General features: G+C 40.7%; 1 protein-coding gene across 1 annotated transcript in view; it reads left to right on the top strand.

Moving 5' to 3' along the window:
- Positions 1-22,523, top strand: part of LOC125448960 (deleted in malignant brain tumors 1 protein-like) — a 61,477-nt gene that overhangs the window by 28,335 nt on the left and 10,619 nt on the right. Inside the window, exons 10-17 of the mRNA XM_059641856.1 lie at positions 4,903-4,980; positions 10,653-10,685; positions 11,527-11,841; positions 12,408-12,722; positions 15,997-16,311; positions 18,021-18,335; positions 20,783-21,100; positions 22,122-22,439. Of these exons, the coding sequence (XP_059497839.1) occupies positions 4,903-4,980; positions 10,653-10,685; positions 11,527-11,841; positions 12,408-12,722; positions 15,997-16,311; positions 18,021-18,335; positions 20,783-21,100; positions 22,122-22,439 (2,007 nt within the window). The remainder of the gene's footprint in view (positions 1-4,902; positions 4,981-10,652; positions 10,686-11,526; positions 11,842-12,407; positions 12,723-15,996; positions 16,312-18,020; positions 18,336-20,782; positions 21,101-22,121; positions 22,440-22,523) is intronic.

Here is a 22,523-nt window from a genome sequence, read left to right on the forward strand (position 1 = left end):
TGCTGCTTGGCCTGCTATGTTCATCCAGCTTCGCACCTTGCTGTCTCATCATCCAGATCATAACCTGCCTTTCTGTTTTTGGCAACATAGGGACAAGCAGTTGCCATTCATAAATGCACAGGAACTGAAGTACAATGATCTGCAATAATCTGAATAAATAGCAAGAAATGCAGATGCTGAAGTCAGAGATAATAACGAGTGAAGCCTGAGGAACAGTGCTGGTCAGACAGCAAGAGAGGAACAGGAAAGTTGATGTTTTCGGTCAGGACCCTTCTTCAGAAATGAGAATCCTGAAAATCCTGAAGAAATGTCGTCACCAAAAACACATGCCTGTTCTTTCGATGGGCCCTGGCCTGCTGTGTTGCTCCAGCTCCACTCTTTGTTATAATTAAGCGAAGATTTTTTTTCACACAAGCAGATGTTAGGACATGGAGGCTGTGGTCTGTAAATCTACGGAAGTCTGATTAAATCTGATCATTCCAGAGGGAGATGCAAGAATATATTTTGATCAAAAATGTGCAAGGTTATGATGTGAAATCACTCCACAGGCCCAGGTTAATCGTGATTATTTGCATTGACAGTGCAGGCACAATTGGCTGAATTGCCTCATTCCACGCTGTAAGCATGATTCAGTGATTCTGTCATCTACACATTTTTTTTTCAAATGTACAGGGATGTTCTTTGATCCTAAATCATGTAAGTGCTAACTCGCTAGACTTAGAATTTATTTAGTGTAACATGCTAAATTGCTCTGTATCATGTTTGTGATCTTCTAACAAGATCATTGAAACTGTGTATGATGATTCCGGATTTAATGTTTTAATGTATTTACATATTCCCAGTTGCTGAGAAAATGGTGCTGAGTGCGCTGTGCCATGATGAAATGTTGAATGGAATAACATAGAGCTTCACTTATAAATCTAAACTCTCTTTGGTATTGATCTGTAATTTTTAAATATTAGAGGTGAAGCAAGCGAAAAACCGTGAGCATAGAATTTACCACAATGCCAGGTGTTTCCTGTTGATTCAACAGAAAGACTAGATGCACACTGACAGTTCCGTGGTTCACACAACTGAGAACTGTTAATTATGTATTGAGCCCTGCGTAAATATTTTCTGTTTACAAATTATCAATTATCCAGAAATTCCTTCTAAATCTTTTTTTTCTTTTCGGGCAGGAGGCCTTGCCTTACTTGGTGCTGATAATGTGGGAAATTTTCCAGCTGGCAAGTTAATATTCTGCTTCTCTCTGAAAGATTGCATAATATCAGAGAGTTGACAAGTTGCCATCTATCTTAACACAAGCCAGAGGCCTTGTGATGTTCTGCAGCACAGCTGTTAAACATGCTTAGATACTGTCATTCAGATAAACAGACCATAGCATCACAAATCAAGAAATCCAGGGTAAATCATCCCACTTAATTGGCACTGCATCCACAAAATCCACGATCGACACTCAGTAGCAGCAGTGTGTGCTATTTTCATCTTATGCTGCAGAAATTCACCAAGCTTCAGACAAAGCTTCCAAAACCACTAGCACTTCCATCCACAAGACTGAGGATATCAGACAAACGTGTAAGGTGCAAGTTCTCATCCAAGACAGTCATCATGCTGACTTGGAAATATGTTGCTTTCCTTCGCATGTGCTGTGCCACATCTTGGAAATTCCTCCTTCATGGTATTGTATTGCTCCCTACAGCATATGGACGACAGAGGTTCAAGAAGGCAACTCACCACCGCCTTCTCAAGAGCAAATAATCATGGGCAGCAAGTGCTGGGCAAGACCATGATGCCAATAACACATGATTTTTTTTTTAAATGTCATTTGAATTTGGCTGCATGGAAAATGTGACCTGTATTTTATTGCAAACTTGCATATATCAGAAACTTGATCTGTCCGAACTCCCACACCCCATGCAGTTAAAAATGGTCTGACGTGCAAGGAGAACATAGTTCAAACACCAAACTGGTCTTCTGTTTGGTTGTACCCATTTCTATGAGGCTGTTGCCAGAATGACATGATCTCAGATATCGATTCTCGTGGGTCAATGGTTAAAATATTTCAGTTTTCAAATGTTATGTTCATGAGACCATCGATTACTGGGACTTGGCCTTCGAATGGAGACAATGACTGGGATGAAACGAAACTGAGACAGTAATCCACCGTGCCTGGATATTGATTAGAAAGCATGATGTGGCAGTTTCTGGAATTTCAAACCGAACTTTTTTTTTTAAAAAATGAACTGTTGGGTGGCCATTAGTCGACTGTCGTTACAATCCATCTCGTCTAGTCATGCGAATGAGGCAAGGAAATATGGCATCCTGAATCATTCCTGTCCTCTTTCAGAACATTGAGCCAATAAAATGTGTAGTAGATGGATCTTTTCAGATTTCTGAATTGACTTATCAAGGCACTGACTTCAAAGTCAGTTAGGAGTGTATAAAAGTGATCGTTAAACTGGCAAATTTCAAATTACATTTTAAAAACAATATATGAACGTAACAATATTTTTGTCTGCACAAATGTTTTCCAGGGGACACTTTACCAGAAAATGACACACACTGAAAAGATGACCCTGAATGGAAAACTGTCAGTTTTTGTTTTATTCGCAAAAGGAAATTAAGAACGGGTTTGAACAATTCGGACCAGCAATACTGCTCCATCTTGAGTATGTTAGAAGAATGGGATGATGTTTGAAAGTCGTTTCATCTTTGCTTTCTTCAAATGGCTCACGTCAGTGTAAAACGATTATACAAGGCAAAATTCTTCCATAATACCCAGGAGAGTATTTTGCGCCAGTAAGTGGAACGTTCCAGAAGTGAGAGTACAGTTTTCATTCAAAAACAATTTATTGTAAGTTCTTGCCTGTTTATGTTTGAGCATTTTAGTGTTCACCACCATAATGTTGTCAGTTTCAAAGTGATTATGCCAATGGGTACGTATCTTGCTGGTTTTAAGAGTCTAAAATCATATCAGAATAATTTCAGCACCATTAGCCATGATCTGGAAATTGTGTGCTTGGAACAGCCAAATGAATGTACTCAAAGAAGCACATTAACGGCCAGTGTGTTTGTCTAACAGTGAAGGGCAACGGCATAAGGTTCAGGGCAACTCCGAATTTCAAGCAAATTCGAGAGTATGAGAATCAAAAAGGCAGCAAAATATGCCAGACAATGGGATGAATTAAAGGCCTTTCAAAGTATGAAGAATGAGTTTTTGTGTGCTTGAGTCTGTGTGACATGAAATCTGCACCTATATGTCCAGACCTATCATAATCAATTAAGTTTCAAGAGGATCCTCTCTGATTCTTCCAAACGCAGTGCTTAACCCGTGCCTTCTATTACGACCTTTGAAAGTACTGTAATAAAATTATTTCCTCCTACACTGAAGCTTCTGTCCAAAGAAGGCCAACTCACCCCTTGTCTTCTTATCTCATACCTGCCGTCTTGGTTTCATTTACTGGTGGACTAGGTCGACCACATCAATTTGTTCTTTGCTGCTTCCTAATCTTTACATATTTAAGGTGCTCTGATCTCTTTTCCTTTCTTTCCAATTTCGATGATGTCACACTAATCATAAATAAGCTGCATCTTTCTGATATTTGCTCATCGAAACAATCTGTCGAGAAGGCCTTGAAGCCTCTTTGTATGGTTCTTATCAGCAAAGCTGGCAATACAATATTTTATTCCCCGTGCATCAGGAACCGTGAAATCTGAGGCCCAAAAGCAAAGTTATTTGAAATCGGAGGAGATTTTACAGACAAAGACAGAAAATAAACATTTCCTCCGGCATGTCAGTTGGTATGGAAATTCTACGAAATTGTCATGACTGGTCAAATATAGAAAGGGATATTGAGGAGAATCACTTCACCCAGGGTATTCGAGATGTTGTGAAACAATAAAGTATAATAGAGATGACAAAGTGTGGAGCTGGATGAATACAGCAGGCCAAGCAGCATCTCAGGAGTACAAAAGCTGACATTTCGGACCTAGACCCATCATCATAAAAGCTGTATCAGAAAAGTAAGCACAATGTCAGGTTTTTGATGATCTATTTAAAATAAATTAGAAAATTCGTCGAACATTTTCAGAAAGAGAGAAAGACGAAATTAAAAGAAAAAAAGTCAAAAATTCAGGCAGCACCTGTGGAGTGCAAAAGAGAATTGATGTTGTGAATCAAATATGAATGTTTAGAATGGTGATTGTTTTTAAACTGTTTACAGAACGGCAAGAGAAGCCACTTTAACACATTGTAAGTTTGAAAAGAACAAAAGACCAAGGGACTGCTAGTTATGATATTGGAGTGAAGTAAGATGCAGAATGCCTGCTACTGCTTGACATGACGAGGTGAAAATGTATCTTCTGCGTTGAAATCGAAGCCGACAGGGCAAAAATAGCTTAAGGAGGAAGGGGGCGAATTGCGATTCAAAGAAAGGATAGAAAACTTGTCTGAAGGTTTTGGAACCCATTTTGAATATTCAAGAGTGCAAAATGCAGACTGGAAATTGAAGAGATTTTTTTTTTTCTCTCTCTCCCAGCTGCTCTGTGCAATACAGAATTAACACCAAAAATCTATTGTGGTTGTGTGATTCTGTGATATGGATTCCGGAGGTAGAACGTGCTCCATATCAGCATCAGAAACGTCATTGATCTCTGAAGATGAGCTGGTGCTTGGAACTCAGGTTCATTGTATCCATTAATGGTCATATCACTTCTCATTGGGGGAGAAGGCTAGAGTTTAATTCACAGTGTGCTCACATCGAAACCTATTGGCTGATGGAGAGAAACACGGGTCTCTGTACAATCTCTGTCCAAGTAACTAATTCTTACACAAATCGAGGAGCCATTTGATACGTTCATTATTGTTCAGTATCTTTGAAACATTATACAGCTAATGTTCAGTCAGATCTCACTGTATACCAGCAGCTGGGAAGATGTTTGTATCCCTCGTGAAATTACTTCTTCTGCAGCTATTGAACTGTGAGTTATGGTCTATTGAATATATTCCAATATGTATTGGCAAGCCAAGAATTACTTCGATATTAATGAGAATGCACTAGTGTTCAGACCGTGCGAGAGAAAATATTGACATGAGTGCAATGTAAATGTAATTGCCTTATTTTTTTCCCTGAATATTTATTCAACAGTTTGTGGGACTTCAGAGCTCCCATCCTTCAACCCTTCAATCCTTGCACTTTGTTCTTGTATAGTGTACAGCTCACAGAGTTGAAATATTCCTCAAACAATTTGGGGCTGTTAGAAACGCAGACTGTGCCTGGTTTAGCAGCGCGTCTGCCGTGTGGAAACCTGCTGGAAAGAATCTGTCGAAAGCATTTGTCAAATTTGGAAGAACATAAAACATAAGCTTCCTTCATTTTGACTTTTTAAAAGAAATTTGATGTGGCAATAATTTCTGTTCGTATTTCTCCTATTAAAATTGCAAAATCTCAGTCTGGATAATGATTAATTTACAATGCGCCGTTCATGTCCTCGGTGAAACAAAGGACTGGTGCACCAATTCGATAGATTCTGTTGTTCAAGCGGTTCTGCACTTTTTGAAACGTGACAGACCTTTTTTTTGCCCTGAGGAAAAGTGTAAGAGTCATCACCGTGAAAAGAGCACAGTTAACTGTTTCACTGAGAAACCCCGAAGGGACACTGAAACCCAAATTGTAATTCTGCTCTGCTATCCACAGATGCTGCAGACTGGCCGAGTTTTTCCAAGAATTCCAAGAATTTTTCTTCTGAATTCCGTCATCCGTAGACTTTGCCTGCTCTTTCCTGAGCTTTTTTTTACTATTTCTTCGTTCAAAAATTCACTGCCCAGAGCAGTGTCCATAACATCTTCTATCTGAACCTGAACGGTTGTTGCTGTAGGTCCAGTCCAATAATCGAGTTCGCGGCTTTTATCTCTTTTGTTTAAGGATATACTTTAATAATAACATGACATAGCAAACACAGTAACAGAAACAGTTCTGTTCTCGAGACTAGTGCATGTAGCAACAAACAAGAATTGGGGTTTGACTCGATCCAGCAACAAGTTAATGCCATCTCTTCCTTACACAATTTTAGAAATCTATTAGAGTCATCAGGGGGATTCATTCTAACACTTAGCACAGAAAAGTCAGATATTAGTAGGTCTCCAGTGAGACTTGACAGCGGCCAGTCAAAGATTTCGTGTGTCCCTCACCACATAGACATTGACTTTGGACTATCCCAGTTTGAAACGTGAGTTTGAGGTCAACTTCTTGCACTGGAAGACCAACAGTTTTCAGAGAGACCAAACAGCATCTTTGACGGAGTTGGTGGTCCTCCAGATGTCGACAATGTTTTTGCCCCTCTGTGCTCTGGAGAACAGACTGGGCAGCACAGAATCCTGTATCACGTTGCTGCTTGAAACTAATCCACGACTTACAAACGACACCTTTTCTGTCACTTTCGTTGCAATACCATATTCCAGAAGGACATGTGTGACAGTCTGTACCACGACTAAATCGAAAACCCCCTCCACACTCCTTGGATATGTATGCAAACTATCATCAGTATTGAGCTTTATCATTCAGCTCAAGCGCTGGAAATCAGATGGAAAACTATTGAGCTGTTGAGTTCGGGGAAAGACTGCTGCCAATAGAGACAAGTCTAACAATAATGTCATTTTGCTGGAGATTTTACCGCTTTGACAATTTAAATACATTTTAATGATGCTTCTATTTTCTCTTCAGAGCTGTGCTAAACTTAGCTTTCAAAATGATTGGAATGGACATATCAAGGCGGTTCACTCACTTTGCATTGCTCTTGTTATTTTAATTTGCCAGAGTTATCACTTAAGCCAAGCAAATAACGAAGCAACTGTCAATCTTGTTGAGAAAATCTAAACAGCTGGAAGGATTTTCTCTTACATTCAGGTGTACCGGATTCTGGGGCAGCAGTGAATTCGCTCTCTGTAAAACACAAGTCAATACTGTGTCTAGAATCGTTTGAACTTCAAGTCACATGCTGAGAATTCTTTCAGATTTTGTATTTATACCATTGGTCACTTCACCGTGGTGGGATGTAATACACAGAAATCTCAATTTAAGTCGCTTGTTCTGCTTCCAGTATTTGTGTTATCATGTCAATGCAAAATAAATATTTTGCTATCGATATTGGTTTCTGCCTTAATGTTCAAACAAAACCTTCAAAAATATATATCACAGAGATATATGGTCTATTTCATTTTCTTTCCTTATTCTTAATGATAAATCAGTGCTGTTGACAATCAATATTTAGACTAAAATCCGCCGACTATATTTCTATTCTTGTTCAAAAATATAGGCATGTCTGGATTGCCCAAAGTTCCTAAATTTCCAAGTGTAGTGTTGGTGATCTCTACTCATGAACCAGTGCATTTGGCTCAGGCGAGAGAAGCACAGAATATTGGTCAAGTATCAGTTAAGGAAAGACGTTGTCATTCCATTCGGATAGGGGCCCGCTGGTGCTGTTTCCACTCTCTGTGCACCTGTAATCATTGCAGAGAGAGCAGTTTTGTTTGTTAGTGTGAAGGATTTTAGCTGGGTTGCTGCAGGTCAATCTGATGCTGCTGCTTCAGCGGGGTGAACATTGGTAGTGAATGCTTTAAGCTATTAACGTAATGTAAGCAGTGTAAATGAAGGCGATTACTTTGTGCCAAGTGCCGTCGAGCTTGTGAAAATATGTTTCAGCTTGAAGCAGTAATGTAAGTAACAGACATGCTTGCAACGAACTAGATTGTGCACTGCTGACAGTAAGGAAACTTTAGGAATGAAAAGGCGTACTGCGCAGAAAATCTGCCACATATTCTCCACTTCTAGCGAAAGAATGATATCCCAGTTCGAATTTTGGTAAACGCAATGCCACAATGCATTAATCGTCTTCATGTACGTGTAGATATTTGTTTTGCGTTAAATTGGGTTCCTCCATCTCTTTCAAACTTAACTCCAAATTTCTAAATGCCAAGAACGGTGCAGTGCGAAATGAAGTTTTCTTTTTCATTCTGTTTCTCACTATTAAAAACTCGCCTGTAATTGCTTTAATTAATCCCTGTCAACAGCAGCTAAATTGCTCCTGCACCGGGGAATGCTCCATGACTATCCCCTTTTTGCATTTATCCGTGGTAGTTCTGTGACGATTAAATAATTATGTCTTGAATCTGAATTCTACGCGTTATTTCCATGAAGAATATCTTAGGAATTAAGTCATTATTACAGGAATGAAATATCTGGGATAGAGTATCTAGTGTGTTCAGATATTATCGATGTGCAGCGTTTGGGCAATCAATTTACACCGCATCTGCTGCTACCGTGATACTTACTGTGACCGCATTTTATTTCCAGAAGGCTGAATTTACATCATTTCATGTTAATTTTAGTTGTAAAAGCACATGCAAGAACTTTGTCTTCTGTGTTCGAAGGCTCAGTTTCACAGTCGAGATATTTGAATACGTTATAATTTCATTTTTAATTCAAGAATAATTTATTTTGTGTAGAAAGGGATCTGATTCCAATACTTTCGCGTAGAATTTGCAGTGTAGTGTTAAAAAAAAACAAAGAGACAAGGCGGAAGAATCACAGCAGGTTGGTGAACATCAATGAAGGGAAAAACAGAGTTAACATTTCGAATTCTGTACCTCGATTCTTCAGAACTGGTGAATGAAAACAAAATTATCATACCAGACTTGTAACATTAACACCGTTTCGATCTCCGTACATGCTGCTTTGCCAAGTGTGTTTCTCCCGCATTCTCTGCATTTGTGTCAGATTTCCAACTGACGCAATATTATGCCTTTTACTTGGTGTCTCATTTATATTGCTCTATTTTTGAGTTAAGTTTGTTCTTGATGGACTGGATAATATTTGTGACGAGCCAAAGAAATCATGAAGTCAGATAAACATAAAAAAATAGAAAAAGGAGACGGGCGAGGCCATTTTTCACTATCAGGGACGATCGCACAGCTCAAAAGTCTAATCCAGCTTTGTCCCCATCACCTTCGATCCTTTTTGCCCCAAATGCTATATTGAATCGCCTCTTGAGTACATTCAATATTTTGTCGTTGACTACTTCCTGCAGTGGTGAATACCACAGGCTCACTACTCTTCGGATGAAGAAGATTTAACTGATCTCTGTCCCAAATCATCCACCCGTATTCCCATACTGTGACCCATGGTTGTGGACATATCCTCCATCAGGTACGTCCTCTGGCATCTACCCTCTTCAGACTTGAGGGAGTTTTGTAAATCTGTCTGGATTACCCTGCATACATCTGGACTCCAGTGAAAACTATCCCAACTTCTTCAATCTCTGCTCATGTGTCAGATCCGCCATCCCCAGAATCAGCATTGTACATAATTGCTGCACTCTGTCGAGATTTGGAGTATCCTTCCTTCGAAAAGTCACCAAAACTACACACAATATTCCAGGAGTGATGTCACCAAAGCCACGTGAAATTGAGACTTGTTCTAGTTTGAAACTTTCATGTTCAGTTGGAAGGAGAAACTGATGGGAACGGACATAGATGTAGAGGTGGGTCAGAAGAATATTTAGTTTGTGATCCTTTCAGAGGAGCAGTGTTTAGTCAGAATTCTGAAAATGATTAAATATCTCACAGAGTTTAATCTTTCAAATGAGCGGCTATTCCAGAAAAAAACCCTCTCTTTTCACAGTAGGAATTGAGAAGAAGGCATTAAGATATGTCAACGGATTTGATGGAGAAGCAAAGTAATCTAGAATTGAGATTTCTTGCACTCTATTTTGCTTAGGTGTCCGCTATGCAATGTTTCAAGCTGTAAAAAGTTTAAACAGATTGGTGTGTCTAATCAAGTAGCAACGCTCTCGCATCCAGTAATATATAATGTGATGATTAACAGCTCAATTTTTATGCTAAAGCAATGTTCTGTTAAACAATAAGAGGATTGTATCAAAAGTGAATTTTCAAGGTGCAGAAGCCACTTCAATGTTCACCGCGTACAGAAGCCATGAATAACTGAATTCATAATCCACTGTTGTTCCTCTAAACATTTTTCTTTAAAAATCTCCTGAGAGGTAACCGATGGGAGAAACATTCCCTGAAGCATGCCCAACACATTTTTTTTCGCTTGCTGTGACTTTCAGAATACACTTTTGCGAGTTTGTTATTGATAGAATAACGTTAATTTATTGCATATTTCAGTGTTGTTGACCGAGTAAGATTATTTCGCTACTTAAGGCATTTGGTATGAGCTCGTTGCTTTGACCGATGGGAATTATCATGCCCTGTGCAGGGATCATAGCAATGTTGATTGACTCAGCAGTACAGCACCCAGCAGAACAGTCAGCAGTTCTGAGTGGCATTCTCACTGCCAACCACTCTGTCCAAAAAACTCTCAACAAATTTCCGCAAACATCGGGTTGTCACTCTCCCCGTCGGTGTGAAAACAATTTTTAAAAATTTCAATCAAAGAATGGCAATTACTGTTCTCTTCAGAAATTTCATTTCCTGCAATCTAGGCATCACATGTGAGGGTGATTTTACATTTTCAGTTCCCAGTTATTTCGCACAGTAGTGAAAATTCTCCACAGAGTCTGTTTCATCTGTGAAATTTAACTCAACCGGTTATATTTATTGTTAACGGTTTATTTTTCGTTCCTCCATCTTTCAGGGAGACGCGTCTACTCTCAAGCCGATAGTGCAGGTAAGAGCACTTTATTTTCGTATGGAGTGGAATCCCCATTTGCTGATATATCTGTTAAAACACCAGGTTCCTCTGGTAATGTCCAGACGTTAATGTGGATGTTGTGAGCAACCGATTGTGCACAACAGAAGAGGAATGCATTACTTTTGATGGTCTCTAATTATGGAAGCCCTGGCGAATGTCAGGATTCATCATCCACTCACTTTGCTGACCTCAGATCGAGAGACAATGAACGGGGAGAGTCCGAAGAAACAGTTCAACGTATCGAACTGCTGTGGGAAAAGTGGAGAAGTTATTTCACTCACGAGTGAGCAGTGACGTCGTGCTCACTTCATCCTGCGCCCCTCAATATTTCTGTCTGTTACAGACGGAAGTATAGTTTCCTATTCTGGTGTCACCGGGCGGGACCTCTGTGCTTTCTCGCCACTCAGCGCTGAGCAACATGAACTGCAGCACGTGACTGGCCTCGCCCCTTTTGGTTTTCCTGAAGTTAAAATAATTTCTGAGCAGTTGTGTGTTTGGGCGCAGTTCGAACAATATTCAAGAGATTTGAACACAATTCAGGGAAAAGCAGCCCACCCAATTGGCACTACATTCAGAGACATCCGCTTGCTGCCACCACCGACACTCATTCGCACCAACGTGTACCATTCACATGATACGGAGCAGAAATTATCCTGGATTATTTCTTCCAACCGACATTTCCAGAGTAGTTTTTTGAAGGAGTGGATTTGTCCTAACTCCTCACGTACATGATATGGTGAATGGGGGATATGTGCTGTCACGGGAGCTTTCATTAATGTTCATTGGTAACCTTGCTTATTGTTTCTGTGTTTTTCAGAGACAGTGAGACTGAGACTTGTGAATGGGGGCAGTCCTTGTGCTGGCCGAGTGGAGATTCACTACATGGGAGTCTGGGGGACTGTACATCAGTCTGAGTGGGATGAGAAGGACGCTAATGTTGTTTGTCGGGAGCTGGAGTGTGGGAACGCGGTCTCTGCCCTGGGCAATGCTCACTTTGGAAAAGGATCCGGTCCCATTGTCACCATTTATGTTCAGTGCCGCGGGGACGAGCGTGCTCTGCGGGAATGCCAGTCAGCGGGATGGGGTCACTACAGCTCATCACACGACAATGATGCTGGTGTCATCTGTTCAGGTAAAAATCGACGGCTGTCTCTTCGTCATTGCATCACAAACCGGTTCAGTCTGAAACCAGAAAGGGACATGGCAACAGAAGGAAAGCTGTTCAATAATTATGAATAGGATAATAATTAAATCGTTGATATATTTGGTAACATTATACGATCTGTTGAATATGTGAAGGTATTGGGCACGGTGAATACCCCTAACATGTTACACACTACTGAGGGGTGGGTGGAAAAGTGTACATTCTGATTTCACTTGAAATCACATTGAGAAAGCCACATTGCTGGAACGTTTACATATAGAAGCCAAAACATAGCGAGATTTGACACAGTGTTGGCTGGCAGAAGCACGTTGCGACAGTTATCGGTAGTCTGAAAATCACATTCTGTCAGGCCAGTTCCGGATTCTGGGGGCTGAACGCAGGTAATGTCGACAGGGCACCAAGCACACACAGATTGATAGAACGATTTACGCACAAGAATAGCAGATCTGTCATTAATTTGAAGAATGTTCATCAGGGAACAATGTGAGTTATTTTTGTTGTAATTTCAAACGGTTCACCGTCTTTTTATCCAGAACACAGAGCTCCGAGATTGGTACCTGAAAATTCCCAATGTTCCGGTCGACTGGAGGTCCAGATCGTTGACACCTGGAAAACAGTATGTGGCCTTGACTGGGATTTGAAAAACGCCAACGTGGTCTGTGCACAGCTTCGTTGTGGAGTGGCCGTGTCTGTTTCAAGCTCTGCTCATTCGGGAGGCAGTACTCTGCTCCTGGCTAATGAGGTCTTTAAATGTGCGGGCAATGAGACTCATCTGGGAAAGTGCCCTCGGGCTTCAAGCACTCACCAGGGTTGCAGTGGACACAAAAATGTCACCCTGATATGTTCTGGTGAGTACACACTTTATGGAAAATAAAAACAGATTTTGTTTTAATGTTTGTGAAAATGTTAGCGCCTGGATTCCTGACATTGCATTAAACAGTGGCAATTTGAAACGAATCCTTTTAGATTCCAAAGTTATTTTGCACAAAATGTAGTTTGCTAACAATATACTCGCAATCATTGCAAATTTAGACATTTCAAAATGTTTAATCTTGTATCGGAAAAGACATTTCCTCAAGTTGTAAACTCGGTGCAACCGACATTCTTTATTGACTCGATTGTCTTAAAGTCAATAATTGACAATAATACTTCACACAGGTTTTCATTGTGATTTCACGTGAAATCACATTCACAGAGCTTCCCGCTAGAACTATCATATGTGCAACTCAATAAATAACGAGATTTGATTTTGTTCGCTGACAGAACGACTTTGTGTCGTTTATCTGCACACTAAAAATCTCCTTCTGTCATTGAAGTTAATATCAGACACAAATTTATGAAAAGCCAACAGGTGCCTTTACCGTCCCTGCCTCGACAATATTTCTGAACAACGTTGGCAAACTGTTTGAAATCATTGTCCACCACTCACTTTCCAACAACTTCTTCAGCAAAAGTTATCAGCTTACAATAAAGCACCATCTGACATGTATCATCATCGTCATTTTCCTACCATCGTTTTCTGCAGATTCCATGACATCCAAAGGCGATCCATTTAATTCCCTGACCATTCGCGTTGGTTTGAGGTTGTCTCGCTTTGAAATCTCTGTGCATTTCACATTGGTGTCTGTATTATCAAAGTGTGGAGCTGGGTGAACACAGCAGGCCAAGCAGCATCTCAGGCGTCCAAAAGCTGACGTTTCCGGACTCGACCCTTCATCTGATGAAGGGTCTAGGCCCTTGGCGAGACCCTTCATCAGATGAAGAGTCTCGCCAAGGGCTAGACCCTTCATCTGACTCTTGTCCTGCTGTGTTCATCCAGCTCCACACTTTGTTATCTTGGCTTCTCCAGCATCTGCAGTTCTCATTATCACTGTCTGTATTATCAGGTGTCTGATTCGCATTGTTTCCAATGAATACTACGACTTCTGCCTCAAAACATAATATTTGTACCCAATGCAGTTCTGACGACCAACAAACCGGAGTAGAGTATTATTTTTCTGTTTTCTTAAGCGCCTTGTAAAAGAAAGTCATATTCACTTGTACTTCCATCTGCTCCCGCTCTACTACTTCAAGATGAACGACGGCCTGTCCACTACACTGGTTGAATTTCGGAAATGGCTCATAAAACTATTTCAGCATCGCTTATCAGTGCCTCCAGCAGGACCATGGCATTTTTTTTGGGGAATTTCGTGTGCATTCAGGGTATGAGTGCGTTGTTGGGTCAACCAGCATTTATTGCTCATGCCGAATTTGTCAATGGGGAGTTAAGAGGCAACCACATTGCAGTCTACAGCACATGTGGGTCTACAGTCACATGTGAGCCATACGAGACCTGATAGAGATGGCTGCTTCCTTTCTGAAAGGACACTTTTGAACGAGATGTGCTTACCCTTGGCAATCTGCACTGCATTCACGTTTTGCCATTAGATTCTTCATTGCAATTTTTTTTGAGTGTTGAATTCGATGTCCACCATCTGCAGGATTGGAACCATGCTGCCCAGAATGATATATGGGTATCTGGATTAAGAGTCCATTCATAATACCGCTCGGCCGTGAGCTCCCATTTCACACTGTCATTATATCAGCTTAAAGACGACTTGGAAACAATCATCACAACGTCTCTGCTTCTGAACAACTAAACTCTATTTTCATAGTGAAGTGTAAGTTACATCTCCGATTACTGTGTTACATTTTCCGACAACTTTACGCACCTGAGCTCCTGAAGTGTTCACCCATCTGAATACGATTCCTCATTCAAAATGTGATCAGAGAAAAAGTAGAAAACCTCTAAATGCATGTTGCATGTCATTTTCTCGGCTGCCATTTCTTTGCACTTAGTTCTATGTACCACTTATCTGCCCAAACTGCTGTCCTTTGCATACCCGAATCATGTTGATCGCTGCCATTATTAATGGTTTAAAAACATATATGTCTGATATCACGAGCCAAATTTGAAACGTTACCCTGCATCTCAATGCAGAAATGGGAAGTTCCAAATCTCACTCTACAAATGTCAGGAGCCTACAGCTTATAATAACTTTTCCGACAGTGGGAGATAAAGTTTAATCCATGATAATGGGAACTGTAGATGCTGTAGAATATAAGATAACAAAGTGTGGAGCTGCATGAACACAGCAGGCCAAGCAGCATCTCAGGAGCACAAAAGCTGGCGTTTCGGGAAGGGTCTAGGCCTCAAACGTCAGCTTTCATGGTCCTGAAATGCTGCTTGGCCTGCTGTGTTCGTCCAGCTCCACACTTTGTTATCAAAGTTTAATCCATCCTCTTTTCCGATTTTCTGACGATTTTGCGCAATTAAATTCCTTAAACTATTCCCAATCCATGTCATTGACTAAAATGAAAGAAAAAGGAGCAAAAGGGGGCATACAATTACGACGACACAGCTCGTATTTCAGGCTGGATAAGAGTGGCTCGAGCGGTCAATAAATCTTGACAGTTGGGCAATTCCATTCTCCATGCAGCGTTCAATGTACGTTTCTGGATATGTCACCCAGATGTAATACAACATTTTACAAAATTAACCTCAAGCGCATAATCATCTTTTTTGCCCATGTTTACGCAAATCGTCTTCATACCGTAAATATTAACAGCTTTTGCATTTCTTGTCGTACTGCACTGCAGGATTCCAGACGGGAATTGGTTAGCTTAGTTGGCTGAACATCTGGTGGAATGCAAAGGGCTGACAAAAGAACGTTGATTGATTTCCGTCACATTCTGAGTTTGCTCGCAACATCTTCATCTTCTTAGTTGGCCTCTCGCCTGATGGGTGAGGCCCAGCAGAATAAATCACAATCAGTCGTCTCTCCCCAAAGAGCAAGCAGCCATTGGTCATCTCAATATTGTAAACATTTCACTCATTGCGTCACTCCCTCAGCCAGTTTACTTTGGCCAGCTTTCGAGATCAAATGCAACACAGTCGCCACCTAACCATAGAACGCTGCAAATGCACTTTAGCATCCTCATTACTTACATTCTCCAGGAACTTACGTAAAATGTAACAATCTTTATTTTCGGTGAATCCTTTCGGTGTCAGTGTTGCAATTAGGCTGATGAAGTGAACAAGTCAATTTGAGAAGTTCTGCATTTCTATTTGTTCCAAAACAGGAAACCATGGACCCCGACTGGTGGATGGGGAGAACAGGTGCTCTGGGCGAGTGGAAGTGCTGCATGAAAATCAGTGGGGAACGCTGTGCGGTGATTCTTTTGGATTACAAGACGCCAGTGTGGTCTGTGAGCATCTTCAATGTGGGGCTGTAAAGTCAATACCCAGAGAATTTCGATCTGGGAAGGGAGGCGGACCAGTGTGGAAGGAAAGCTACAGTTGTCGTGGAGACGAGAGAAGATTGTGGGACTGTCCAGTTTCGCATGGAGAAAATTTCATGTGTTCACGTGAAAAGGTGGCTCATGTCGTATGCTCTGGTATGTCCTCCACAGCAACTGCCCTGTCGCTGAACAGTGTTCTGCATCGTTGTTGTATGTATTCGAACTTCTGAATTGCTTTATTCAATCTTTAATTGGATATCAACGCTGAGGCCATGATTTATTGGTCATTTGTCATGACCTTGTTATTGAATGGTGAGCTGTCTCATTTCAGAGATTGCTTCAGTGCATGGATCCATTAATCTGCAGTCCTGTGCAGTAAACAGATGAGTTTTTAGGAGAATTGATTATAGTTTGAGTGCCACCATTACTGAGAGTAGATTTCAGTTCTGGATTGTTAATTGGGTTTCATCTCCACCAGATGCTATTCCAGAACTGTGATACTCGATCTGCATTACCATGTCGTGATGACTAACTCCACATTACTCATCAAGGGTGCAGTTTGATTTGCAGCAGCGATACTCTGAGATGAGATATTTAAATTTTCAGAACTAAACTTGCGTTAAATCCACATTTTTTACTTCAATTTTCTGAACTATTCTGAAACACCATTTCACATAAAATTACTTTCCTTCATTTCTGCATATGACTCCAGCGCTGCTGGAATGCCAAAACACTTACTTTCCAAAGATCATTCCAGAACGACTGGCCTGTTCGAGCACGTTCTGTTGGTACTCCTAAGATCTCATTATTCCTTTACAATATGAACATTCCACTAATATTTCAAGTGTAATTAATCCAACAGTGATTATTCTGCGGTTTGAAGGTTTCACCAATGCGGACAAAATGTGTGCCAATGCCTGATTTCCATCCAACTAAGTTGTTGTCACAGCCCATTAATTATGCTTCACCCATCCTTCTTGGAGTCTGGAGTCCTACGAAAACGAGGGCAGCCTTAGCTAGTAGATTTGCATTCCTGAAATGATAAGGAGCTGGATGGGTTTTATTTGACAATGTTTCTTCATAGTTTCATGGTTCACTGACAGAAAAGAGACCCCAATCCCGGGTTACATACACAAAGCTATGTTCCTGAGCATTATCTCACACACTTGGATAACATGTTTCAAAACATGACATACAACACAGTTTATCTTCAGCTCCCAACGGGAAAGATCTCAGTGGTCACATATGTTTGCACAGAAATTGCATGTGTTCGCACTTTTTTTAAAAAAAAGATGTTGACATATAAATGGAATGAAGACATTTTAAAAAGCAAAGCACCTTTTGTGTCAATAGTAATACTATTGACCGACAGATCGATGAACAACCCCATTATGTCACAAGATGTTTGGATATCACAAATTTGCTCCTGTCCTTGAAATGACTTCCTCAGTCCTCACCACCTTCTTGTCGGCTATTTCATTTGTTATTTTGTTTCGGTGGCTGGTGCAGAATTTGCTAAGAATAAGGTGTTCTGCTGCCAGAAATGAACACAAGAGCAACACAACAGCCGTCGCAACATTCGCAGTCTCTGGTATCATCTGTGGAGCCTAATTCGGACAGAATGGTTCATGTCGTTATTTTGTGGCCGAGATTTTTAAACAACTTTATATCCCCATTGCCCCAGATTAACAGCACGTGTTGTTCCACATTTCTGTCAATTTTTATACACAATAAAGTTCAATAACAAGATGAAACTATTTAAAAGCAAATGGAGAAGACATCGTTAATGATTTTTTTATTATTGTTAATTATGGAAAATCACCATTCAGGTTAATTGTTGTTCAAAAAAAACTCTGGTGTTACAGATGAAAATTGGGCGCTGAGACTAGTGAATGGAGGAAGCCACTGTGACGGCCGAGTTGAGGTTTACTACAATGGAAGCTGGGGCGGATTACAGGACTCTCGGTGGGATCGAAACAATGCTGCTGTTTTCTGCAGACAGCTGGGATGCGGTTACGCCTTAGAAACATATAACTTTTCGAAGTACGGGGAGACTGACAGCCGCTCATGGTTGCTTGGGGTCCAGTGTCATGGACAGGAGCCACATCTCCAGAACTGCAGATTTGACACATTCAACTGGTCCAGCTCTGACAGCAGTGGCGTAGGCGTCATCTGCTCGGGTGAGTAGACTCTTCCCAAATAAACCTGTTCAGAAATGCCAAATCAGATATCTGTCTGCTGAGTGAAGTGAGGATTTGTATCACATGTTCCGCAGTGTCACTCGGAGCAAGTATTTTTCTCTGGGGCAAAATCAGACGTGAGCCAGATGACTGCATGTGAGAAACCAAGATATTTTCTGTAAGATACAAACATGACAAATTTATAATCCAAAAGAAAACCTGCCACACTTGCGTGCAGCCTGTGTCAGTTCTGGCCAAGTGTCAGTGGACGTGAAATGTAAAGACCATTTCCTTCCGACAGATGCTGCCAGACCTGCAGTGTTTGACCACCAATTTCTAATTTTGTGACAGGACTGGTGGTGTTGCCATTTCAAATTTTGGTGAGAATGAGGATAACAAACGCCCGAAATGATGGAATTTAAAACGTCACCACACAGAGAATTATAAAATCAGGAGGGGCTAATTGAAGCTTCAATTTACATCTGTAAACGCTAGGAAATGGTTTGTTGTCAGCTAATTCGGATTGATAAGTGCAAAGAGGTTATGCTGAAACTGCATGAAAAACGACGACTCGAGCAGAATAGTGTGCACAGTTCAGGAATCCACATCAGAAGGTGGATATGTTTTTAATACTGGAGAGGATGCAGCCGAAAGGTACCAGGTTTTTTTTTTCCCCTAAGCTGGGAAAAAAATAGTTACGAAGACAAATTGGCCTGTCAGGGATTCTTTACTTCAGACACGGGGAGACTGATTGTGGAGAGAATTCGAGTACATAGAGTGCAATAAAGAAGCTTTTTCCCTATTTTAAGGTGTTGTATTCATCATATCATGCTTTTAAGGTAATGGGCATAAGTATTTCAGGCTCATGAGGATGTTCTTTTTTCATTCGGAGTTTGGTGCAATTTGGTGCTCACTGCCTGTCAGGGTGGTAGGGGTTGATGTATTTAGAGGTGCCTCTGTGATGCCAAGGAGTACAGGGTGAAGCCAAGTGCTGGGAAATGACGTTATGATATTTAGGTGCTTGTTTCTCATCAAATATTCTGTGCTGAATACGTCTGTAATCTGTGACTCTGTGAATTAGCTCTGGTCTTTTCCATCAAAATACACAAAACAAAACCTCCAAAGACTTGCCGCTTTCCTTCAATATTTTTACTTCTACAAGTACACAAAGGTCTATTTCTGTTGCTCCAATATACACGTTGCCTTGAATCTACATTTTCAGAAGGTACAGCGGTAGTATTCACATGTGTTCTCAATCCCTACACCTCTACATCATCTCTATCTCTCTTCACCACTTCACCGTCCCCTCACTGAGATGTTGCTAGTCTGGTTTCGGTTAATGCGACTGGAGAAGACATCATTCATGGTTTTTTATTTTAAACATTTCTACCATTGTCACAAAATGTTTCTTCTTGTAAGCTGTAGAAAGCTGCATCATACTGACCATAATCTCGAGCCTTAAATCGGACCACGTTGTAATTTTAATTTCAACGTCATGGGAAGGTCATCTATTTACATAATATTATTAATAACTTCGCCCACAATTCAATTAATCAAATGCTGAAGCTGTATTCTGATTGAATTCCCATCTATCTCATCAAACCCGTTCATGGCTTTCTTCCTGACAGTCTCTTCATATGCTGCAGATCATAAAGTCTGAAATATCATTGTTCTGCATTATTTCTGATATTTTGAACATTTCGAATTGAATTTGGACAATCCATGCTGTGGAATTCTGGAAGCCTACAACACCCAGAAATCACTAATTGAAACATCTCTACCGCTCAATGTCGTCACGTTCCTGCAAGTTTTAAAAGAAAACATGATATCACGGTATTTGGCAACTGAATGAGAACATTATTAATCTCCTCCCTGTGAAGATTGGAGTGATATCTCTCCTGTACATGTGTTGCAGTGTTTTATCCTGCCGTACTTCTCGCTTAAAAATATTGAATTTGAAAGAATTAACAGATAGAATTTAATTTGAAGAAAGATACATTTACTCAGATTGTAAAATAAGACAAGCATGTATAAAGTACTAGATAACACAGTGTGGTTCTGGAGGAGCACAGCAGACCAGCCAGCATCAGAGGAGCCTGAATACAGTAACGTACTGAATTACTGACAGCCATAAACAGAGTGAGAGTATACAGAAAGGAAAAATCCAATTGATTGTACAACAACTCATAGAATATTCAAAATAGAAAGGGAAACTGAAACTGGCAGTGCCGAATATAATAAGTTAATTTTAAAGCATTTCTCTACTATTCTTGCAGGAAGTTTAAGATTCTCCGAATTAGACTTTCGAGATATTCTGCGTCATACTTTTATGGATTGCTCACAGAAAAATTTTAATCTTGTTTTACCTTCATCGATATATTATGATGTGCTGAGTGATGAAAGAATTGTGTAATGGATGCGTAATATTATGTGTTTTTGTCGATCAGAACACTTACAGTTAAGGCTGTCAGATGGTGGAAGCCCTTGCGCTGGTCGAGTGGAGATTTATTACAAAGGGACATGGGGATCTGTTTGTGATGACTCCTGGGATGTGGTTGACGCTGAAGTGGTTTGCAAACAACTGGGATGTGGAAATGCACTGGACATGACATTTCCCTCCTCCTATGGAGCGGGCTCGGGCCCAGTTTGGTTGAAAGATGTGAAGTGTTCAGGAAATGAATCATTTCTTTGGGAATGTCCTTCAGCACATTTGGGTTACCAAGAAGACTGTTCTCACAAAGAAGATGTGAGAATTGTGTGCTCAGGTGAGATCATTTTCAAAATTCTTATTTGCGCGCTATATTGTCGGCGAGGCATTAAAATAGAAGCTGTACACTGAATTAGAGAGAATGTGGAGTCTGGAATTGAACGAAACGGAGCCTGACGTGCACACGCCGCACAGAACATGAAACAGCCATTTTCCCCTCTATTATAAACTGCCTTCGTGTAAATATCTTCCTCTATCAGTCACATTCCGAATTTGGCCTAAAGGTATCACTGTTAGTTCGTTTATGACACTCTATGTAAAGTAAATATTCTCCTGAATATCTAAAAGGGCTGACTGAAAATAAACAATCATTTATGATCTCTAGTTTAGCATCAACTCACTAAAAAACACGATTCCTCTCCGAATGCTTGTCAAACTGTTCTCAAGGATTGTGTGATCTCTTTACACTTTCTGGCAGATTTCACCACATTTGAAACACACCTTTTACAATTAAAGTGGCTGGTCTGTTGCACTGTTCGGCAAACCTTACCATTAACGCAGACTTTCTGTTTGCCATCAGTTTCATTGTTTACCATATCGCATGTGCAATTATTTCACAAGATCGTAGTGGTACATTGACAAATCTTTATTTTTAACACTCCCTGGCGTGCACTGCCTTTCTCCTGCTTAATAGTTCTTTACGTTCTTCCAACCATTTAATCTGGTATATCATACATGATCAATACCAAACACTAAGAATTACGAATGATGAAAATCCGTAGCCATGACAGATGTTGCTGGAGACATACCAAACGGCAGGCACAATCCGTGGAAATAACACAGAAAGATCCTTTCTGGTCTCATGAACTTTCTTCAGAATAAGGGTCACTGGACAAGAAACGTTGACTGTGCTTTTTCTCCCCACTGACACTGTCAGACCTGCTGAGGTTCTCTGGCAAATCCTGTTTCTGTATCACGTGGCACGCTCCTTCTGAAAATCTGTGTTAAACTTCAGAGGACACACATAGCTGTGCACATGAACAATCTCTTAATGTAATTATCTGTCGTTGTGTGAATAGAGCACAAGGAGATGCGGCTGGTGAATGGAAAGCATCGTTGTGAGGGGAGAGTGGAGGTGTTCTACAATGGGACCTGGGGAACAGTGTGCTCAAAAAGCCTGGAGTTTCATGATGCGGAAGTGATTTGTAAACAGTTGCGCTGTGGTACAGTTCAGGATGTTATGTACGACACTGCATCATTCGGAGCAGGACAAGGACAAATTCGGCTCGATGGGATTGAGTGCCAGTCACACGAATCGACCCTGTGGCAATGCCGAACAAATCCGTGGGATCAACACGATTGTGAGCACAGGGACGATGCTGGTGTTGTATGTTCAGGTAACATGGCAAAATTTCTCAATGTTCAGGTGTCGTTTCAGATACTGATTTCCAATAGAGTCAGCATGTTTCTCCTCTTAACAG

The sequence above is a fragment of the Stegostoma tigrinum genome, chromosome 43 (genome assembly GCF_030684315.1).
Source record: "Stegostoma tigrinum isolate sSteTig4 chromosome 43, sSteTig4.hap1, whole genome shotgun sequence".
Lineage (NCBI taxonomy): Eukaryota > Metazoa > Chordata > Chondrichthyes > Orectolobiformes > Stegostomatidae > Stegostoma > Stegostoma tigrinum.